Source organism: Panulirus ornatus, chromosome 3, assembly GCF_036320965.1.
Source record: "Panulirus ornatus isolate Po-2019 chromosome 3, ASM3632096v1, whole genome shotgun sequence".
In the NCBI taxonomy this organism is placed as follows: domain Eukaryota; kingdom Metazoa; phylum Arthropoda; class Malacostraca; order Decapoda; family Palinuridae; genus Panulirus; species Panulirus ornatus.
In genome coordinates, this window is record NC_092226.1 from 17,989,502 (window position 1) to 18,007,001 (window position 17,500).

Sequence of the window (17,500 nt, forward strand, 5' to 3'; positions counted from 1 at the left end):
TCCCCTCTCGTTTTTTTTTTTTTTTTTTTCCAAAAGAAGGAACAGAGGGGGCCAGGTGAGGATATTCCAAAAAAAGGCCCAGTCCTCTGTTCTTAACGCTACCTCGCTAACGCGGGAAATGGCGAATAGTTTGAAAAAAAAAAAAAAAAACCTACCCTCTACCCACACACACACACACACACACACACACACACACACACACACACACCTGTCCTAAGAAGCAGACTTGTAGATAGTAGGCTGTGGGCGGTAACTATCCAGGGCAGTATACTGTTGGCTTAAACTGTAAGTGTTAAACTGGTGCTCAGAACCATCTTACTCCCTCTGTGTCAGGATTGCTGGTCTAACTTTCCGCTTCAGTGAAAACTAAGTTACTGAGGTGGTCTGAGCACCTCGCTATTCACTTCCCTCCCTACGTGTAACACGCACCTATTCAGTTCGTTTCACTTCCTGTTTTCGTTTTCTTTCCCTCCCGTTTTTCACTACAAACCTCTAAATATAAACATGAGAGAGAGCGTCGTACAAACTTGTGTACCTTACATCCTGTGGTGCGAGGAAGCTCTGAATTTCGCCTGGCTCTGTTGCCAACGCGAAGGAGGGATCACTTGAAGGCAGTGTTAGCCCCTCCCAAGATCCTTGATCTGACTTATTTTCATTAAGTTCGCCAATATTTCTCTTCTCGGGAGTTTACAACGTGCACCAGAGGGATAGTAGAGGCTGAGGCTCTTGCGCATTCCATTCTAATATTCTGCAGCACAGTATGAACCACGCTACTCACATCACATCCCCTATTTTCCCCTCAATATCTCCCAGCATTGGATCTATTCGTAATTATAATTCTTTCCTCTGGCTTTCTTTCCACCCCGGACTCCCATTTCGGATGACTCTAACGTTCCCTCACACCCTCAGGCACCGCCCGTTAGTCCTTGCTCCTTCATCTGTTTTTCTTGCGATCGAGAAAGCGCTCCTCTCACAGGACACAAGCAGGGTGCATCATCCAGACGACATCATCCCTGGTCATGTCTTGCTGTAGTGTGCCTATGAACTTGCTCCTTTCTTTGGCGATCTTCTTACCCTCCGCTTAAACACCAGACTGTCCCACCTCACCTTCTTGGAAATGTGCATTGGTCAGCCTGTCCACCGTTCCAATGTGCATTGGTTCAGCCTGTCCACCGTTCCAGTGTGCATTGGTCCAGCCTGTCCACCGTTCCAATGTGCATTGGTTCAGCCTGTCCACCGTTCCAATGTGCATTGGTTCAGCCTGTCCACCGTTCCAGTGTGCATTGGTCCAGCCTGTCCACCGTTCCAATGTGCATTGGTCCAGCCTGTCCATCGTTCCAATGTGCACTGGTCCAGCCTGTCCTAAAGACGGGTGGACGTCCCAACACTTCCAACTATCGTCTCGCAATTTAGAGTTCTACCATTTTCTAAAGTCTTCGAATCCTTCCATAGCCTTGATCATCGCAAGTCTCAACAGTCATCTGTCTTATCTGATGGTCCATATGGCTTCGACCAAGGCGGGTTCCACCGGTGATATGCCTCCCTGTGTCACAAGGACCTGGTCATCTGTGACTGGGGAAATTAGGAGTCGTCTTCTGATGCTGAAAAAATACACCTCGGGACAGTTTTTCTCTGGTCGTGCAAAAAAGTGATATGTACATGTATGGGGGTAGTGACCTGTTATGTATGGGGGTAGTGCCCTACATGTATGGGGGTAGTGCCCTGACATGTATGGGGGTAGTGCCCTGACATGTATGGGGGTAGTGCCCTGACATGTATGGGGGTAGTGCCCTGACATGTATGGGGGTAGCGCCCTGTCATGTGGGAGAGTTATATCCCAACATCCTGGGGTCACAACTCACGCCAAGTTTAAACTGTGCAAGCCAAAAAAAAAGAAAAAAAAGAAATGCACACAGTCAATCCAGCACGTGTGGATGGGAAAACTTACTACACAGTCGTGTCGTAGGCCAAAATGTGTTGGCCTGCGCGATATCTGTCGGTGATAGAGGAAATATTCTGTCACCGACAGACGTTATCGCACAGGTCAACATTTTGGTCCGGACAAGTGAGACTTGAGGGTAAAACTGGGTGTGTGTGTGGCGGCCCTTACTCAAGGTTTATGTCTAAAGCAATCCGACTCCGTCAACTCTCCCAGACTGACTCTCGAAACTTGACTCAGTTACCCAGCAGGGCAGTGTTGACTCTGTTTCCCTTCTTCTTTGGGTATGACTTAGGTTACTCCTTTGGAGAAATGGCTGCTTATGTAGCCCCATTGCTAGTCAGTATAACACCCTGTAAGGTACCTACGTCACATGAGTAGTGCGAGGTCTTCGCCAACCCTAAGACACGCCGTCGCGATGTCTGTTTCTTTCCCCCGCAACACTGAACTTACGAACTCGACCCTCTCATGCCTTTCCCATGAGCTGCCATCTGGCTCTTTCTAAAAGGCGGGGGTTTTCTCCTTCCCCAGAAAAACTTTTTCCTCTCACCACTCGATGACTTTAATCTTTCTTTGTTTATCATTTAAGGCCACGATGATTACGTCTGTCCGGGACGAGAGTCTTCAGCACGAGACATGAGCGTAGTTGAAGAGTGTATCATTTTTTGGAGGCATTTATGCCTCGCTACACAGTGGTGAGGAGGAGAATGTTACCCAAGGGCAATACTTGAGGTAATACCTGACAAGGATTGGCCTACCCTGCTGGGCCAGATGGTTGCACCTCCCTGCTAGTGACTGGGAGGTTGATGAAGGTACCTTCCTTCCTGCTGGTGGTGGTGGTGGTGCCTGAAGGCTTGAGTATGAGTACCTCCCTGCTGGCGCTGAGGGAGCTGAAGAAAGCACCCCTTTTCTGGTGGTGGAGGAGGAGGAGGCCGTCCATGGTGGAGGTCGTCCGTAGTGATGGAGGTTGTCGGAGGCCACCAGTGAGGAGGTCGTCCATGGCGGAGGTCGTCCGTAGTGATGGAGGTTGTCGGAGGCCACCAGTGAGGAGGCCGTCCATGGTGGAGGTCGTCCGTGGTGATGGAGGTTGTCGGAGGCCACCAGTGTGGAGGTCGTTCGTGTTGGAGCTGTGAGTCGGGGAAGTAGTGAGAGGGTGACCTGGCCGCGTCCCAGGTAACGGGTCCTGGCTCCCCACCGGCCAGGAACTGCCCCAGGACACCTCTTCCTCCCCTCCTCCCCCACACACACCCCAGCCCCAGGACACCTCCCGAGCGTGCACCGGCCAGGCCGGCTGGGCTGGGTCAGCCGTAGTTGGTGGTACATGACACACACATTTTTCCCTCTGTGTATAAGGAACTAGATTTTATCTTTTTCTTTTCTGTTATTTGTCTATGAAAACAACAGGGGAGACTTTGGCGTGTGGGGCGACAGACTAAGACGTACAGGTGTGGCCGGCACTGTATCCTTGTTGAGGAGGAGGAGGTGGGAAGGATGTGTGTGTGTGTGTGTGTGTGTGTGTGTGTGTGTGTGTGTGTGTGTGTGTGTGTGTGAGGGGGTGTGAGGGTGTGTGAGGTGCACCATAAGACCAGCACGAACCACACTTCCTGGTATGGTGACCCCTGGCCGCTCCTCCACCACACGTGGATTTCACCCAAAAGAAAACTTAATTTTATCCCCCCCCCCCCCAAACACACACACACACACACACACACACACACACACACACAAGTTCCCCGGGCGGAGGGAGTGGAGAGCCGCTTCATATACTCCCCCTCTCCTCCTCCACCAGTAGTAATAATGACGACCCCCCAACTTTCATTATTTCAAAAGGCGGATTTTCCGACGCGTCAAACGGGACTTCGAGTCGACATTTGCAACTGTGTTTTGCCAAGAGGTTCTTCGTTCAGTGAGGACTTGAGACCAGCGGTGGTTCGAGCGAGTCCCCTTATTATTATTATTACTCCTGCACGATCATACTTCACGGCAGTCGCGCTGGAAATGCTAACTGGTGTTTAATTATCCCTCGGGCGCGTCCGTCAGGCTAACGCCTCCCAGCGGCTGGTGTGGTCATGTTAATGGGCGAGTGTCGAGGTGGTGGAGGCGAGGGAGGGAGGGTTACTGCGGTGGCTGGGTTGTGGTCATGCAACACGCCGAGTGAGAGGTTCGAGACCCACCCACCCACTCTGTAGAGGGGTCTTACCCTGGCAGGAGGAAGGGCCAGCCAGCAGCCGACCCTCCAGTCCTGTGTGGAGGAGCTAGGGCGCCGCCCTCTGTGTACGTGTACACACTACACCCGACGCTGAAGAGAGGAAGTCGTAATGATGCCGCTAGCGGACGTAGAGTTGCGGTAGGTCAGGGTTGTGGGGGGAAGGGAGGACACGTATGTTGGTAGTAGTAGTGATGGGTGAGTGGAAGTGGTAGTGTGGTGGTAATGGTAGTGTGGTGGTAGTATGGTAGTATTGGTGGTAGTGTGGTGGTAATGGTAGTGTGGTGGTAGTATGGTAGTATTGGTGGTAGTGTGGTGGTAATGGTAGTGTGGTGGTAATGGTAGTGTGGTGGTAGTATGGTAGTATTGGTGGTAGTGTGGTGGTAGCGGTAGTAGTGGTAGTATGGTAGAAGGGGTAGTGTGGTAGTAGTGTCGTGTTAGAGGTAGTGTGGTGGTAGTGGTAGTGTGGTAATGGCAGTAGTAGTGGTGGTAGTGGTAGTAACAGTGGTGGTAGTGGTGGTAGTAGTGTGGTGGTAGTGATAGCAATAGTGGTGGTAGTGGTAGTGGTGATAGTGTGGTGGTAGTGGTAGTGGTGGTAGTAGTGGTAGTATGGTGGTAGTGGTAGTAGTGATGGTAGTGGTAGTAGTAGTGGTGGTAGTGATAGTAATAGTGGTGGTAGTGGTAGTGATAGTGATAGTGGTGGTAGTGGTGATTGGTGGTAATGGTGGTAGTAGTGGTAGTATGGTGGTAGTGGTAGTAGTGATGGCAGTGGTAGTAGTGATGGCAGTGGTAGTAGTAGTGGTGGTAGTGATAGTAATAGTGGTGGTAGTGGTAGTGATAGTAATAGTGGTGGTAGTGGTGATAGTGTGGTGGTAGTGGTAGTGGTGGTAATAGTGGTAGTATGGTGGTAGTGGTAGTAGTGATGGGTAGTGGTAGTGGTGGTGGTGATAGTAATAGTGGTGGTAGTGGTAGTGTGATGGTGGTAGTGGTAGTGTGATGGTAGTAGTAGTAGTTGTGGTGGTAGTGGTAGTAATGGTGGTAGTAATAGTGGTGGTAGTGGTAGTGTGGTGGTAGTAGTAGTAGTGGTGGTGGTAGTAGTAATGTGGTGGTAGAGTGGTAGTGGTGGTAGTAGTGGTAGTGTGGTGGTGGCAGTAAGCCGGACGCAGGTATGAGGTCATTACGGTGTTGGTGTTGGCAACAGGAAGTCCCAGGGAGGTGGTAGTGGTTCCTACTTACGTTACGCTGCAAAAATCAGAATTGCCAAAAATATGGTTCATGGTGGCCTGGCCGATGACCTCGTGTGTGTGTGTGTGTGTGTGTGTGTGTGTGTGTGTGTGTGTGTGTGTGTGTGTGGATGGTCATAGAGCTCAGGTAATGTCTGGGTGTTGGAGTGTAAAGTTATGACCACAACACTATAGTTCCCACTGATTAACGTGCTTTCACTGTCCCTACCTGCAGGTCAGGTCACAGGTCCACACTCACAACATACTTGTTATGTCCCTACCTGCAGGTCAGGTCACAGGTCCACACTCACAACATACTTGTCATGTCCCTACCTGCAGGTCAGGTCACAGGTCCACACTCACAACATACTTGTTATGTCCCTACCTGCAGGTCAGGTCACATTTCCACACTCACAACCTACGTGTCATGTTCCTACCTGCAGGTCAGGTCACAGGTCCACACTCACAACATGCCATGTCCCCACCTGCATGTAATGCCTATACCTGCAGGTCACAACTCCTAGATAGAGTACCCATTACGATTTACACTCGCAAATTTCGCAGGTACAACAATACGTACACAATTATGACGAACAACATTTTTCTCATTTACCTGAGTTATACCAGTTTAAAGTTCATATGGGTAACTTACCTAAATGAAAAATAAAAAAAAATAGAATGCTCTTTCCTAGTGTAAGTCACAGGTATATTACCAGGTGTAGCTGGTAGAAATATCACAAGGGATGAACAGTGGTTCGTTGCGTGGGTAAGTGGCCGAGAAACACATCCACACACTGTATATAACAAGGAAGTAAACAAGCATATACAGAGGGAGGCAATTCCATTTTCTGTGACACACTCTACTACATAATTTTTCATTGTTTTTTCCATAACTTTCCGTTGACTGCTAACGCAGGACCCCTTTCCTAGGGGTGTCCTGCTGCTCCAGGGCTGCGCTGCCCTCAGGAGTAGGGGCAGGGTGGACTCCTTTAAAGTGGGAGGTTCTTTGATCGAGTCTTCACTTTGTTTCCTCCCCTAAGAATGTTACAGCCTTGCCAAAGGTGACTATACACTCTCTCTCTCTCTCTCTCTCTCTCTCTCTCTCTCTCTCTCTCTCTCTATATATATATATATATATATATATATATATATATATATATATATATCATTTCATTCATTTATTATACTTTGTCGCTGTCTCCCGCGTTAGCGAGTTAGCGTAAGGAAACAGACGAAAGAATGGCCCAACCCACCCACATGTATATGCATAAACGCCCACACGAGCACATATACATACCTATGTATTTCAACGTATACATACATATACATACACAGACATATGCATATATACAGATGTGCATATTCATACATGCTGCCTTCATCCATTCTCGCCGCCACCCAGCCACATATGAAATGGCACCCCATCCCCCCACGTACACGCGAGGTAGCGCTAGCAAAAGACAACAAAACCCACTTTCGTTCACACTCAGTCTCTAGCTGTCACGTGTAATGCACCGAAACCACAGCTCCCTTTCGACATCCAGGCTGTTCGCTGATGATACAACGCTGGTGGCTGATTCGGGTGAGAAACTGCAGAAGTTGGTGACTGAGTTTGGCAAAGTGTGTGAAAGAAGAAAGCTGCGAGTAAATGTGAGTAAGATCAAGGTTATGAGGTTCAGTAGGGTTGAGGGATACGTTAATTGGGAGAAAAATTCAAATTGAGAAAAATTGGAGGAAGTGAAGTGTTTTAAATATCTGGGAGTGGATTTAGCAGCGGATGGAACCATGGAAGCGGAAGTGAGTCACAGGGTGGGGGAGGGGGCGAAGGTTCTGGGAGCGTTGAAAAATGTGTGGAAAGCGAGAACGTTTTCTTTGAGAGCAAAAACGGGTATGTTTGAAGGGATAGGGGTTCCAACAACGTATATGGTTGTGAGGCATATGCTATAGATAGGGATGTGCGGAGGAGGGTGGATGTGTTGGAAATCAAATGTTTGAGGGAGATATGTTGTGTGAGGTGGTTTATTCGAGTAAGTGATGAAAGGGTAAGAGAGATGTGTGGTAATAAAAAGAGTGTGGTTGAGAGAGCAGAGGAGGGTGTATTGAAATGGTTTGGTCACAAGGAGAGAATGAGCGAGGAAAGATTGACAAAGAGGATATATGTGTCAGAGGTAGAGGGAACAAGGGGAAGTGGGAGACCAAATTGGAGGTGGAAGGATGGACTGAAAAAGATTTTGAGCGATCGGGGCCTGAACATACAGGAGGGTGAAAGGCGTGCAAGGAATAGTGAATTGGAACGATGTGATACATTGGGGTCGACTTGCTGTCAATGGATTGAACCAGGGCGTGTGAAGCGTCTGGGGCAAACCATGGAAAGTTTTGTGGGGCCTGGATGTGAAGAGGGAGCTATGGTTTCGGTGCATTATACATGACAGCTAGAGACTGAGTGTGAACGAATGTAGCCTTTATTGTCTTTTCCTAACGTTACTTCGCGCACGCGAGCGCGGGGGGAGGGGAGTACTATCTCATGTGTGGAGGGGTGGCGACGAGTATGAATGAAGGCAGCATATGAATATGTACATGTGTATGTATGTATATGTCTGTTTATGTAAATGTATGTATACGTTGAAATGTATAGGTATGTATATGTGCGTGTGTGGGCGTTTATGTAAATACATGTGTATATGGGTGGGTTGGGCCATTCTTTCGTCTGTATCCTTGCGCTACCTCGCTAACGCGGGAAACAGCGATTAAGTATATATAAAACAATAATAACAATAATAATAATATATATATATATATATATATATATATATATATATATATATATATATATATATATATATATATTATATATATAATATAAGTTATGCTACATATAGAGAGAGTCAAGAGACGGGACAACACGAGTGTAATGTCTTTCCCCACAACACACAAAGAGTAATCACACACACACACACACACACACACACACACACACACACACACACACACATATACGTACATACATACACACAGACATATACGTGCACCGGCTTACTTCCGGAGGTTGCAGGAGCTAATGGTGCGTGGATTGCCATTACCAGGGGCCATCACCACAAACCTAATATCTCCATTACACTTTCCTTGGGAATTTTGGTATCATCCAATATGTCTTTCCCTCCCGACCCTTGTCTAACAGCACAAATTGCAGTATGTTTTTACCATGAGACTAACGACAACATTGTTTGTAGGTGATAGGCTGGTGAGGGCTCATGGTCCCTCCAGTGTTGTTGGTGAGGGCTCGTGGTCCCTCCAGTGTTGTTGGTGAGGGCTCATGGTCCCTGTAGTGTTGTTGGTGAGGGCTCATGGTTATTCCAGTGTTGTTGGTGAGGGCTCATGGTCCCTCTAGTGTTGTTGGTGAGGGCTCATGGTCCCTCTAGTGTTGTTGGTGAGGGCTCATGGTCCCTCTAGTGTTGTTGGTGAGGGTTCATGGTCCCTCTAGTGTTGTTGGTGAGGGCTCATGGTCCCTCTAGTGTTGTTGGTGAGGGCTCATGGTCCCTCTAGTGTTGTTGGTGAGGGCTCATGGTCCCTCTAGTGTTGTTGGTGAGGGCTCATGGTCCCTCTAGTGTTGTTGGTGAGGGTTCATGGTCCCTCTAGTGTTGTTGGTGAGGGCTCATGGTCCCTCTAGTGTTGTTGGTGAGGGCGCTTGCTCCAGCGATGTCTGGTTTGGGTTCCCAGATCTGTTACCCTCCAACATTTCCTCTCGTTTCTAGACTCTTTCTTCTTCATCACACTCCCAAGTTTCCTCGCAAAATCCTCCACCCCCACAGCCCTCCCCTTCACTCATTACACCCTTATCCCACACATCACCTGGAGTAATATGACCTTAATCAAGAGTTTGCGGATGGGCGGGAGTTGCTTGGTCTCCTGGAGACGGAAGTCAGCGTTGCGCTTGTGCTCGAGTCATTTCGCAGATCACTGATTTCGCCTCACACCGCCCGGTGGCCAGGGTCAACACGCGGGGGTCGGGGGAGATGAGCCTATCCTGCTGGCCTTATGTATGTCACCTGACGCAGGAAGAGGAGGAGGAGGAGGTCAATCCATCGCTCGTGGATGTATCTCCTGTTCTAATGCTGGCATCCTTAAATTCAAGATCACGGCTGCGGGTTCCTGGTGTGTGTGACCCGTCACACCGTCACAATGCTCTGTGGTCACTCACGGTGACGGCACGGCGGGGGCGTCACACGTCGTGCGCGCTCTCCACGGGCGAGGCTGCTCCAGGGCGCGCACCCCCCCTCCCCTCCGCCCCCCTGGAGCCTGCTTCCTCTTGCTTTGTTTACGTTTGGCCGGCCACCAGGATGGTCCGGGGGGGGGGGGCCTACTTCCGCGTGGGGGGGTGGGAGAGGGGGGTAGGGCGCCATGACACCCCCCCCCCCCCCGAGCGCCAGCACCAAGACCGTGGCTGCGGTGGGACGCTCATTAAGGCGTCATTTGCAATAATTAGGAAGGTGTGAACACCTTTATTGCCTTTGTGGTTCTTGGTTTAAGAGCAGACCTGCGCACGTGGTGTGGTTTTTTTCCCAGCAGACCCGCGCACGTGGTGTGGTTCTTTCCAGCGGACCTGCCCATATGTTGCCGCCGGGTCAAGTGTCCCAGGTTCCCCAGCAGACCTGTGTGTGCCCGTGACCTGGTGGTGGTAGTGGCAGGTCAGTGGACGGGTCCACACCAGGAGTCGTCCCTGGTGACGACCCCCCTCCTGGCTGGCTGGTCGGTCGAACCATCATGTCATCACAGTTCAATTTGTTGACCGATATTGATGTGGGCAGACCCCGACCTACGACCCCTAGCGCTCTCTCTCTCTCTCTCTCTCTCTCTCTCTCTCTCTCTCTCTCTCCCTGTATCCATTAACCTATCGTCTTATCGGTCTCGATAAAATCTATTCTCTGTCTCGAAAAAAAAGAAAAAAAGAATATATCCATAAATCTATTCATCCAATCCCTCCACGATTTCTATTCGTGAGAGTTCTCAATCACCTTCCCCTCCACCTCCCCCAGATCCCGCCACACACACACACACACACACACACACACACACACACACACACACACACACACACACCCTCTTCCTCAACGTCCCTTTACTCCACCCCACACCCTCCTCCCATCATCCTTCGCCCCACACCAGTATTAAGGTAATCAAGGGCAGGGTTGTCGTGAGGTGGGTGGCCCCACGCACGCCCACCAATTTCTCCTCAAGTTTCCCGACAATGAACCCCAGAGATGAAGATCTTCCTAAAGCCTCCTGACTTAACATTTTAGATACAGACAATGTTTCCCCTCCTCCTCCTCCAAAGGGAATTCCTCCTCCTCCTCCTCCTCCAAAGAGAATTACCGTCACACTGGCTGGTCTTGGCTGTAACCGATGGTCCAGACACTGTGTGCTTTGCTCCCGTTCATAATTCTATATCATACTTTTACCACTAGGAAATAATTCTATCATACTCTTTATCATTGACGTATAACTATCATACTTTTATCATCGACATATAATTCCGTTATATCCTTTATCATTGACATATAACTATCATACTCTTATCATCGACATATAATTCCGTTATACTCTCACCCTTGTAATACTCTCACCCTTGTTATGCTCTTACCCTTGTTATACTCTCACCCTAGGCAAGGCAGGATGAGGAGGAGGAGGAGTAGGTTAAGTTGGGTCAGGACGTATGAGAGTATGTTTACATTAACCACCAGATGCGGCGGGACGACATGTTTTTGTACCTGTGGTCTCTTCCGTCTGGGCACAGCGACCGACGACCTCATCGCTGCCTCCGTCCTTCTCTTATCCCTGCACGATCTGCCCGGGGTGGGGTGTGGGAGAGACCCGACACCACTCCGTAAGCTCTGATTTCCTCCGTGTCCTTAGGGGATTTCCGTCTTCTTCGCCTGTCTCGCCCGGTAAGGTGGTGTGGCCCGCAGCAGGAGAATGATGCAGTTGTGTACACAGTATACAGGTTTCGGGTTCGTTTTCTTTGTGCGTGCGACGATCGAGGGGGCACTTGGCAATTTTCCGGGTTACTCTGTAAATGAATAAGAAAACATGGTTATGAACACAGTATGACACAATGGTGGGAGGAGGAGGGGGTGAGATAACTTTTATATCTTACAAGTGATCCTTACGTGTACACACGCATTTAAAAGCAGACTTAGATCGTCCAAAGGCAGCTTCAAGAGCGTAAACACTCGCTCATTACATTCACAGGCTGTAATGTGCACTCTCCCCCACGTACACGTAGAGATCAACATGATCATTGTTGGTCTAGGAACGCCTCCATGACCCTAATATGAAAAATGAGAGAGAGACGTGTAGGATGGTTGGTGGCTCTGGCCGTTGTAGGGTGTGGGTCGTCTCCTGTGGTGGGGGAGTGTTGGTCCTGACGTCACCATACAGGGGGTACACCAGCCAGCCCCACCACTGGTTCGGGTCAGGACAGTCTGATGTCACACAGTAGAGCTGGTCTCCTCGTATGAGTATAGAGGAACCAGTGCTGACAACTGGAGGGTCCAGCGTGACCTGTGGCTGCAGGAGGGTGTTCCTGGTGGAGTGGTGTGGGGGTGAGGGGGAATTAAGGACTAGAATTTAAAGAGCTGAAGGTCATGCACTTCATGTGTTGCCAGTACCTCACCCAGGGTCCTGCCTCGATGCCACACCGCTGCCCACCAGTCCATGTTAATCCATTATCTGCCAGGACCTGGGCTCTCTCTCTCTCTCTCTCTCTCTCTCTCTCTCTCTCTCTCTCTCTCTCTCTCTCTCTCTCTCTCTCTCTCTCTCTCTCTCACACCCAGAAAATTAATCTCTGGTGTCTTCTACAAACTATCAATCCGCTCCACCCTAAACTACGCCTCACCCGTCTGGTTATCCACCTTCTCAAAAGCAAATGTAACAAAGCCACGACCACAGAAAGCAGAGAACTTCAGAAAATTAAGCATAGAAAGACTCCCCGGCTGCGCCTCAACTCCAGACATTCACAACCTGCTCAGACAAATCAAACTACACCCAAAATAATCTCATCTCATAAGGCTGTGAACTCATACCTTCTTAACCACATCCACAGCACTATCTAACCAACCAGCGACCCCAGGGAGCAGCGGAAAGCTTACCTTTCCTTCGCAGTGTATCCCCCACTCCTCGCACATCCCCCTCCTCAAACAGAAGCGACACTGGACAAACATGATCACACTGTAGTGGCTGTACAAGCTTGGGCCACGTGGGTAATGACAGCGTCTGTGGCCCCCACATAATCAACACCGGAGGAAGGTGTTGGAAGATATCAGTGGGCGTAACTTGTCGTCGACGGTCTTAATGATCGCCTCAGTCGATTGGCCTCAAGCCATAACAACCAGCGAGCCAAACGACCCGACAAGCAGTAAACAACAACCACCCCTACCCTTTACCCCAACCTCGTCGTAAACACAACCCCCACCAGACAGACGTACACCCACCTCACCCTGCATGACCAAGACGTGAGCAGCAAGTGACAACTTCTCGTCTGCGTTGTGGGCCGCACCTGCCTTACCACCGTTACCAACACTGGGTTGAACGCGTCACCCTCTTCCGTGGTCAAGAGGGTCGGTCTGAGGAGGCCAGGTGGTGGTGGCTGTACTGGGGTTACTTGGTGACGGATGTGGCAGCTGGGGCTGAGGTCTCTAACCTCCTCCAGCTCAGGTGGTGATCCTGGCGGCGGCGGGAGGCAAGTGTTAAAGTGTTATATATATATATATATATATATATATATATATATATATATATATATATATATATATGTGTGTGTGTGTGTGTGTGTGTGTGTGTGTGTGTGTGTGTGTGTGTGTTACCCTAATGGATAATGCTGCAGGGTTAAAGTGTTCTAGATGTGCTCAAGTTTCATGTCTCGTACGTTCGTGTCTGTTTACGCCTCATACCGCCTCCCACGACCATTGTACCAAAACATTACGTATATGTTTTGTCTTGTGACGCCCCGCAACCTGGTCGGGTAACTTTCCGCTGGGCATGACAGGTGTTGCTCACCTGATCACCAGACCTGCTCAGGTCACACTTAATCATGACGAAGTTAATGACCTGCCCAACATCCGGTCTATAATGTCATATTATCGCGGTGCGCCGGTCTCCCGTTTTCTGTTGGCGATCATATCACAGTCTTTCGCCCCATGTTCGTTTGTCGACGGACGCTGGCGTGTCGACACCCGCTGTGTTCTCGACGCTGGCACGTCAACGCTTACTGAGGCCTCGATGCTTGCATGTCGACACTCGCTACATCCTCGACGCTGGCGTGTTCATACTCGCTAAGTCCTCGACGCTGGCGTGTTCATACTCGCTAAGTCCACGACGCTGGCGTGTTCATACTCGCTAAGTCCTCGACGCTGGCGTGTTCATACTCGCTAAGTCCTCGACGCTGGCGTGTTCATATTCGCTAAGTCCTCGACGCTGGCGTGTTCATACTCGCCAAGTCCTCGACGTTGGCGTGTTCATACTCGCTGAGTCCTCGACGCTGGCGTGTACATACTCGCTAAGTCCTCGACGCTGGCGTGTTCATACTCACTGAGTCCTCGACGCTGGCGTGTTCATACTCGCTAAGTCCTCGACGCTAGCGTGTCGACACCCGCAACATCATTGACGCTAGAATGTCGACACTCGCTACAACCTCAACACCAGCAAGTCGACACTCGCTACAACCTCAACGCCAGCATGTCGACACTCGCTACAACCTCAACGCCAGCATGTCGACACTCGCTACAACCTCAACGCCAGCATGTCGACACTCGCTACAACCTCAACGCCAGCATGTCGACACTCGCTACAACCTCAACACCAGCAAGTCGACACTCGCTCAGTACTTCCTAGACGCCGTATCAAACACTGTCCCCCCCTCAGACCCTCCCTCCCGCGGTCACCCAGCACAAGTGGCGGAAATCTGGGTACATTTCTGGGGAGAAAAGACGATATAAATTGCAAGAGGACGAGACTTAAACTCCCGAAGACACAGCCATTTACCCGCTTGCCGCGGAGCGAATCCGGTGTGTGTTCTGCATGTAAAGGCGTTTCTCACTAGCGACGCCAGTTAGTGTAAATATATCTCTTTTTCCGTAATCGCTTCAGTACTAGGGTAAGGATGTGATCCAGGATATCAACACGTAACGTGATACCAGCCTCACGCTGCTTATTCGAGAGTACTTAGCCTCTTTCCCCTGTAGATGAGAATGCATGAGATGACCGTCGTGCCACACTCGAGTTCTGGTTGTCGAGAGCTGGATTGAGATGCATTTGGTTGAAATGACTCCGTGATGTGTCAGTCATCAGATGCCCCGAGTTGGTAGAACTCAAACAGGTGTGTTTTGGGGATGGCCCTTCGTCGTCGCCTCCGGCAGTAGTCGGCACCTCCGGCAGTAGTCGTCACCTCCGGCAGTCGTCATCACCTCCGGCAGTAGTCGTCACCTCCGGCAGTAGTCGTCACCTTTGGCAGTGGTCGTCACCTCCGGCAGTAGTCGTCACCTCCGGCAGTAGTCGTCACCTCCGGCAGTAGTCGTCACCTCCGGCAGTAGTCGTCACCTTTGGCAGTGGTCGTCACCTCCGGCAGTAGTCGTCACCTCCGGCAGTAGTCGTCACCTCCGGCAGTAGAAGTCACCTTTGGCAGTGGTCGTCACCTCCGGCAGTAGTCGTCACCTCCGGCAGTAGTCGTCACCTCCGGCAGTAGTCGTCACCTCCGGCAGTAGTCGTCACCTTTGGCAGTAGTCGTCACCTCCGGCAGTCGTCGTCACCTCCGGCAGTAGTCGTCACCTCCGGCAGTAGTCGTCACCTTTGGCAGTAGTCGTCACCTCCGGCAGTCGTCGTCACCTCCGGCAGTCGTCGTCACCTCCGGCAGTAGTCGTCACCTCCGGCAGTAGTCGTCACCTCCGGCAGTAGTCGTCACCTGCAGCAGCAGCAGGAAGTTTGAAGCGACTCGAGCCTCAGATGTTTCCATCTCTTGACCACCACGATAAGTCCCTGACGGGGTTATGACCTGGGATTTGTTATGGCCCGTTGAGGGCCAGGCCATCGTACCCAGGGGTCGTACCGTCGTGCTCTAGGGTGGTTCAGTCGTGCTCTAGGGTCTAACACTCTTGCTCTAGGGTCGTGCCGTTGTACTGAAGGGTCGTACCCGTCGTGTTCAGGGACTTCAAGGCATGAGACACGAACAGTTCAGAAGAGTTACTTCTTCCCGCCTTTGCCTCTTCGTCTCGTCACCTGCCGATCCCTGGCTAGCTTCTACTTTCTTCCTCTCTTTCTCTTCTCGTTCTCACCCGAGGTTGTCCGGGTCAGGTCGTAACGTGGACCAGGTCGACGATCACAGTACGAAAAAAAAAGAAAAGGATTACACAGATGACTTTGTTGTGTTGCCAGCTCACACCACGCACGCGCGGTTGACCATCAGTGATTACATGGTCGTGTTGCCTGAGTCATGTTGGGTGGACGGTTGGATACGCCCTTGCTCCCCCCCCCCCCGTCCCTCCGTCAAGTGTGCCCTTAGCTACACACACACACACACACACACACACACACACACACACAGTCAAACATAACGGGAAAGATAGATTTACGAGGTTTACGTAGAGATGGAGGTGATGTACAATCGCCATCGGAAATGTAATGAACCAGAGCAACAAGTTGAGGGTGACAGTGAGGGAGGAATGAAGATGGTGCAGCGAGACACGCACTCCTCACAGATGGTAGAGGTCTCCCTCATGGGAGATTTCAATTATAAAGAGACAGACGGACAGAAAATCATTATCGTGGAGATAAAGAGTCCTGGAGATATATTGGAGAATTTCCCTGCGTATTATTGAGTACATCACAAGCAGAGAGGCTCATACGCCATCTTTACATACAGTACTGTGGAAATCAGACATACCTGGTGTAATGCGCTAATTGAGACAAGTGATCATGTAATGCTTGGGTTTGATTACGTAGTTAGTGAAGGAGTAAAAGGAGATTAGACCTAAGGACCCCAGAGAGGACCCCAGAGAGGAAGCTAAGCTCAAAGACGAGATACAACAGTGGGAACTACACTGAGTTACACAGTGTCTTTGAGAACCTGAATCAGGTAATAATGTTCCTTAACCACAAGATAGATCATTGTTATGGAAGGTTCTGTGAAATCTACGATGCTGTGGCTAGAGCATGGGCACCTCTGGTAGTCAATAGAGAGAAAAGCTCTGAAAAGAGAGAGATATGGGCTGGTGAAAGATACATAAGATGAAAAAAAACGAACATTGGAATATAATGTGGAGAAGATACAGGAGACACAATAGCCAACCAACATTCAAAAAGTATAAATGGAAAGTAAGGAGATGATGTAATAATGAAATGAAGAAATACGAGAGAAATATTGAGAAAAAGAAAAATCGTGGATAAAACAGGGAAATATTGCGGACAAGACGGGGGTAAATCCAAAGGTTTTCCACTACTTCGCCAGGAGTAAACTGTAGGTTAAATAGCAGCTAGCCAGGCATTTAGATTCTGAGAGAAGGAACGTTGAAGAAAACATGCGATGGCCTGAGCAAGTTCAGAAATGATATTGGAACAGACTATAGCCTGAAGACCAGTGAGGTAGGAGGAGGTTGAAGGACTTGGAAATCTATAAAACATATTACAAGACACCTGAGCGGGCTTTGGAAGGGTCTTGACCCTCATAAATGGCTTGGCCCTGATGAAGCATCTCCATATTTGCTAAAGGAATGTAGAGAAGAACTTGACCGACCGCTTGAAATATTGCGAAACAGAAAATGCCTGGAAGACGGTAGAGTGCTACAGGAATGGAAGAGAGCAGATGTCATGCCTATCTCTAAGAAAGGAGATTGCGAAATTACATTGACCTACAGACCAGTATCAATATGGACTGTAATCTTTAACGTCCTCCCCTCTCAAAAAAAAAGGTGGGGTGCAAATGACGTTCACTTGCAAAGATGAAACTAAGTGAGATATTACAGGGCTGTGGTAATAGGGCATGTGTAACGAAATCAAGACTTTTGTGAGAAAGTTTACTTCATTTTCGGGTAAAGAGATGGCTGGGTTGACTGCATATTCATAGAGTGCCAGAAAGCATTTGACACT

General features: G+C 49.7%; 2 protein-coding genes across 2 annotated transcripts in view; one reads left to right on the top strand and one right to left on the bottom strand.

The window, feature by feature from the left end:
• The window catches only part of LOC139760935 (uncharacterized), a 277,100-nt gene that overhangs the window by 109,664 nt on the left and 149,936 nt on the right, over nucleotides 1–17,500 (top strand). The window lies entirely within an intron of this gene.
• LOC139760928 (uncharacterized) overlaps nucleotides 1–17,500 on the bottom strand; it is a 46,108-nt gene that overhangs the window by 6,022 nt on the left and 22,586 nt on the right. Inside the window, exon 2 of the mRNA XM_071684708.1 lies at nucleotides 11,134–11,432. Within this exon, the coding sequence (XP_071540809.1) occupies nucleotides 11,134–11,175 (42 nt within the window). The 5' untranslated portion in view covers nucleotides 11,176–11,432. The remainder of the gene's footprint in view (nucleotides 1–11,133; nucleotides 11,433–17,500) is intronic.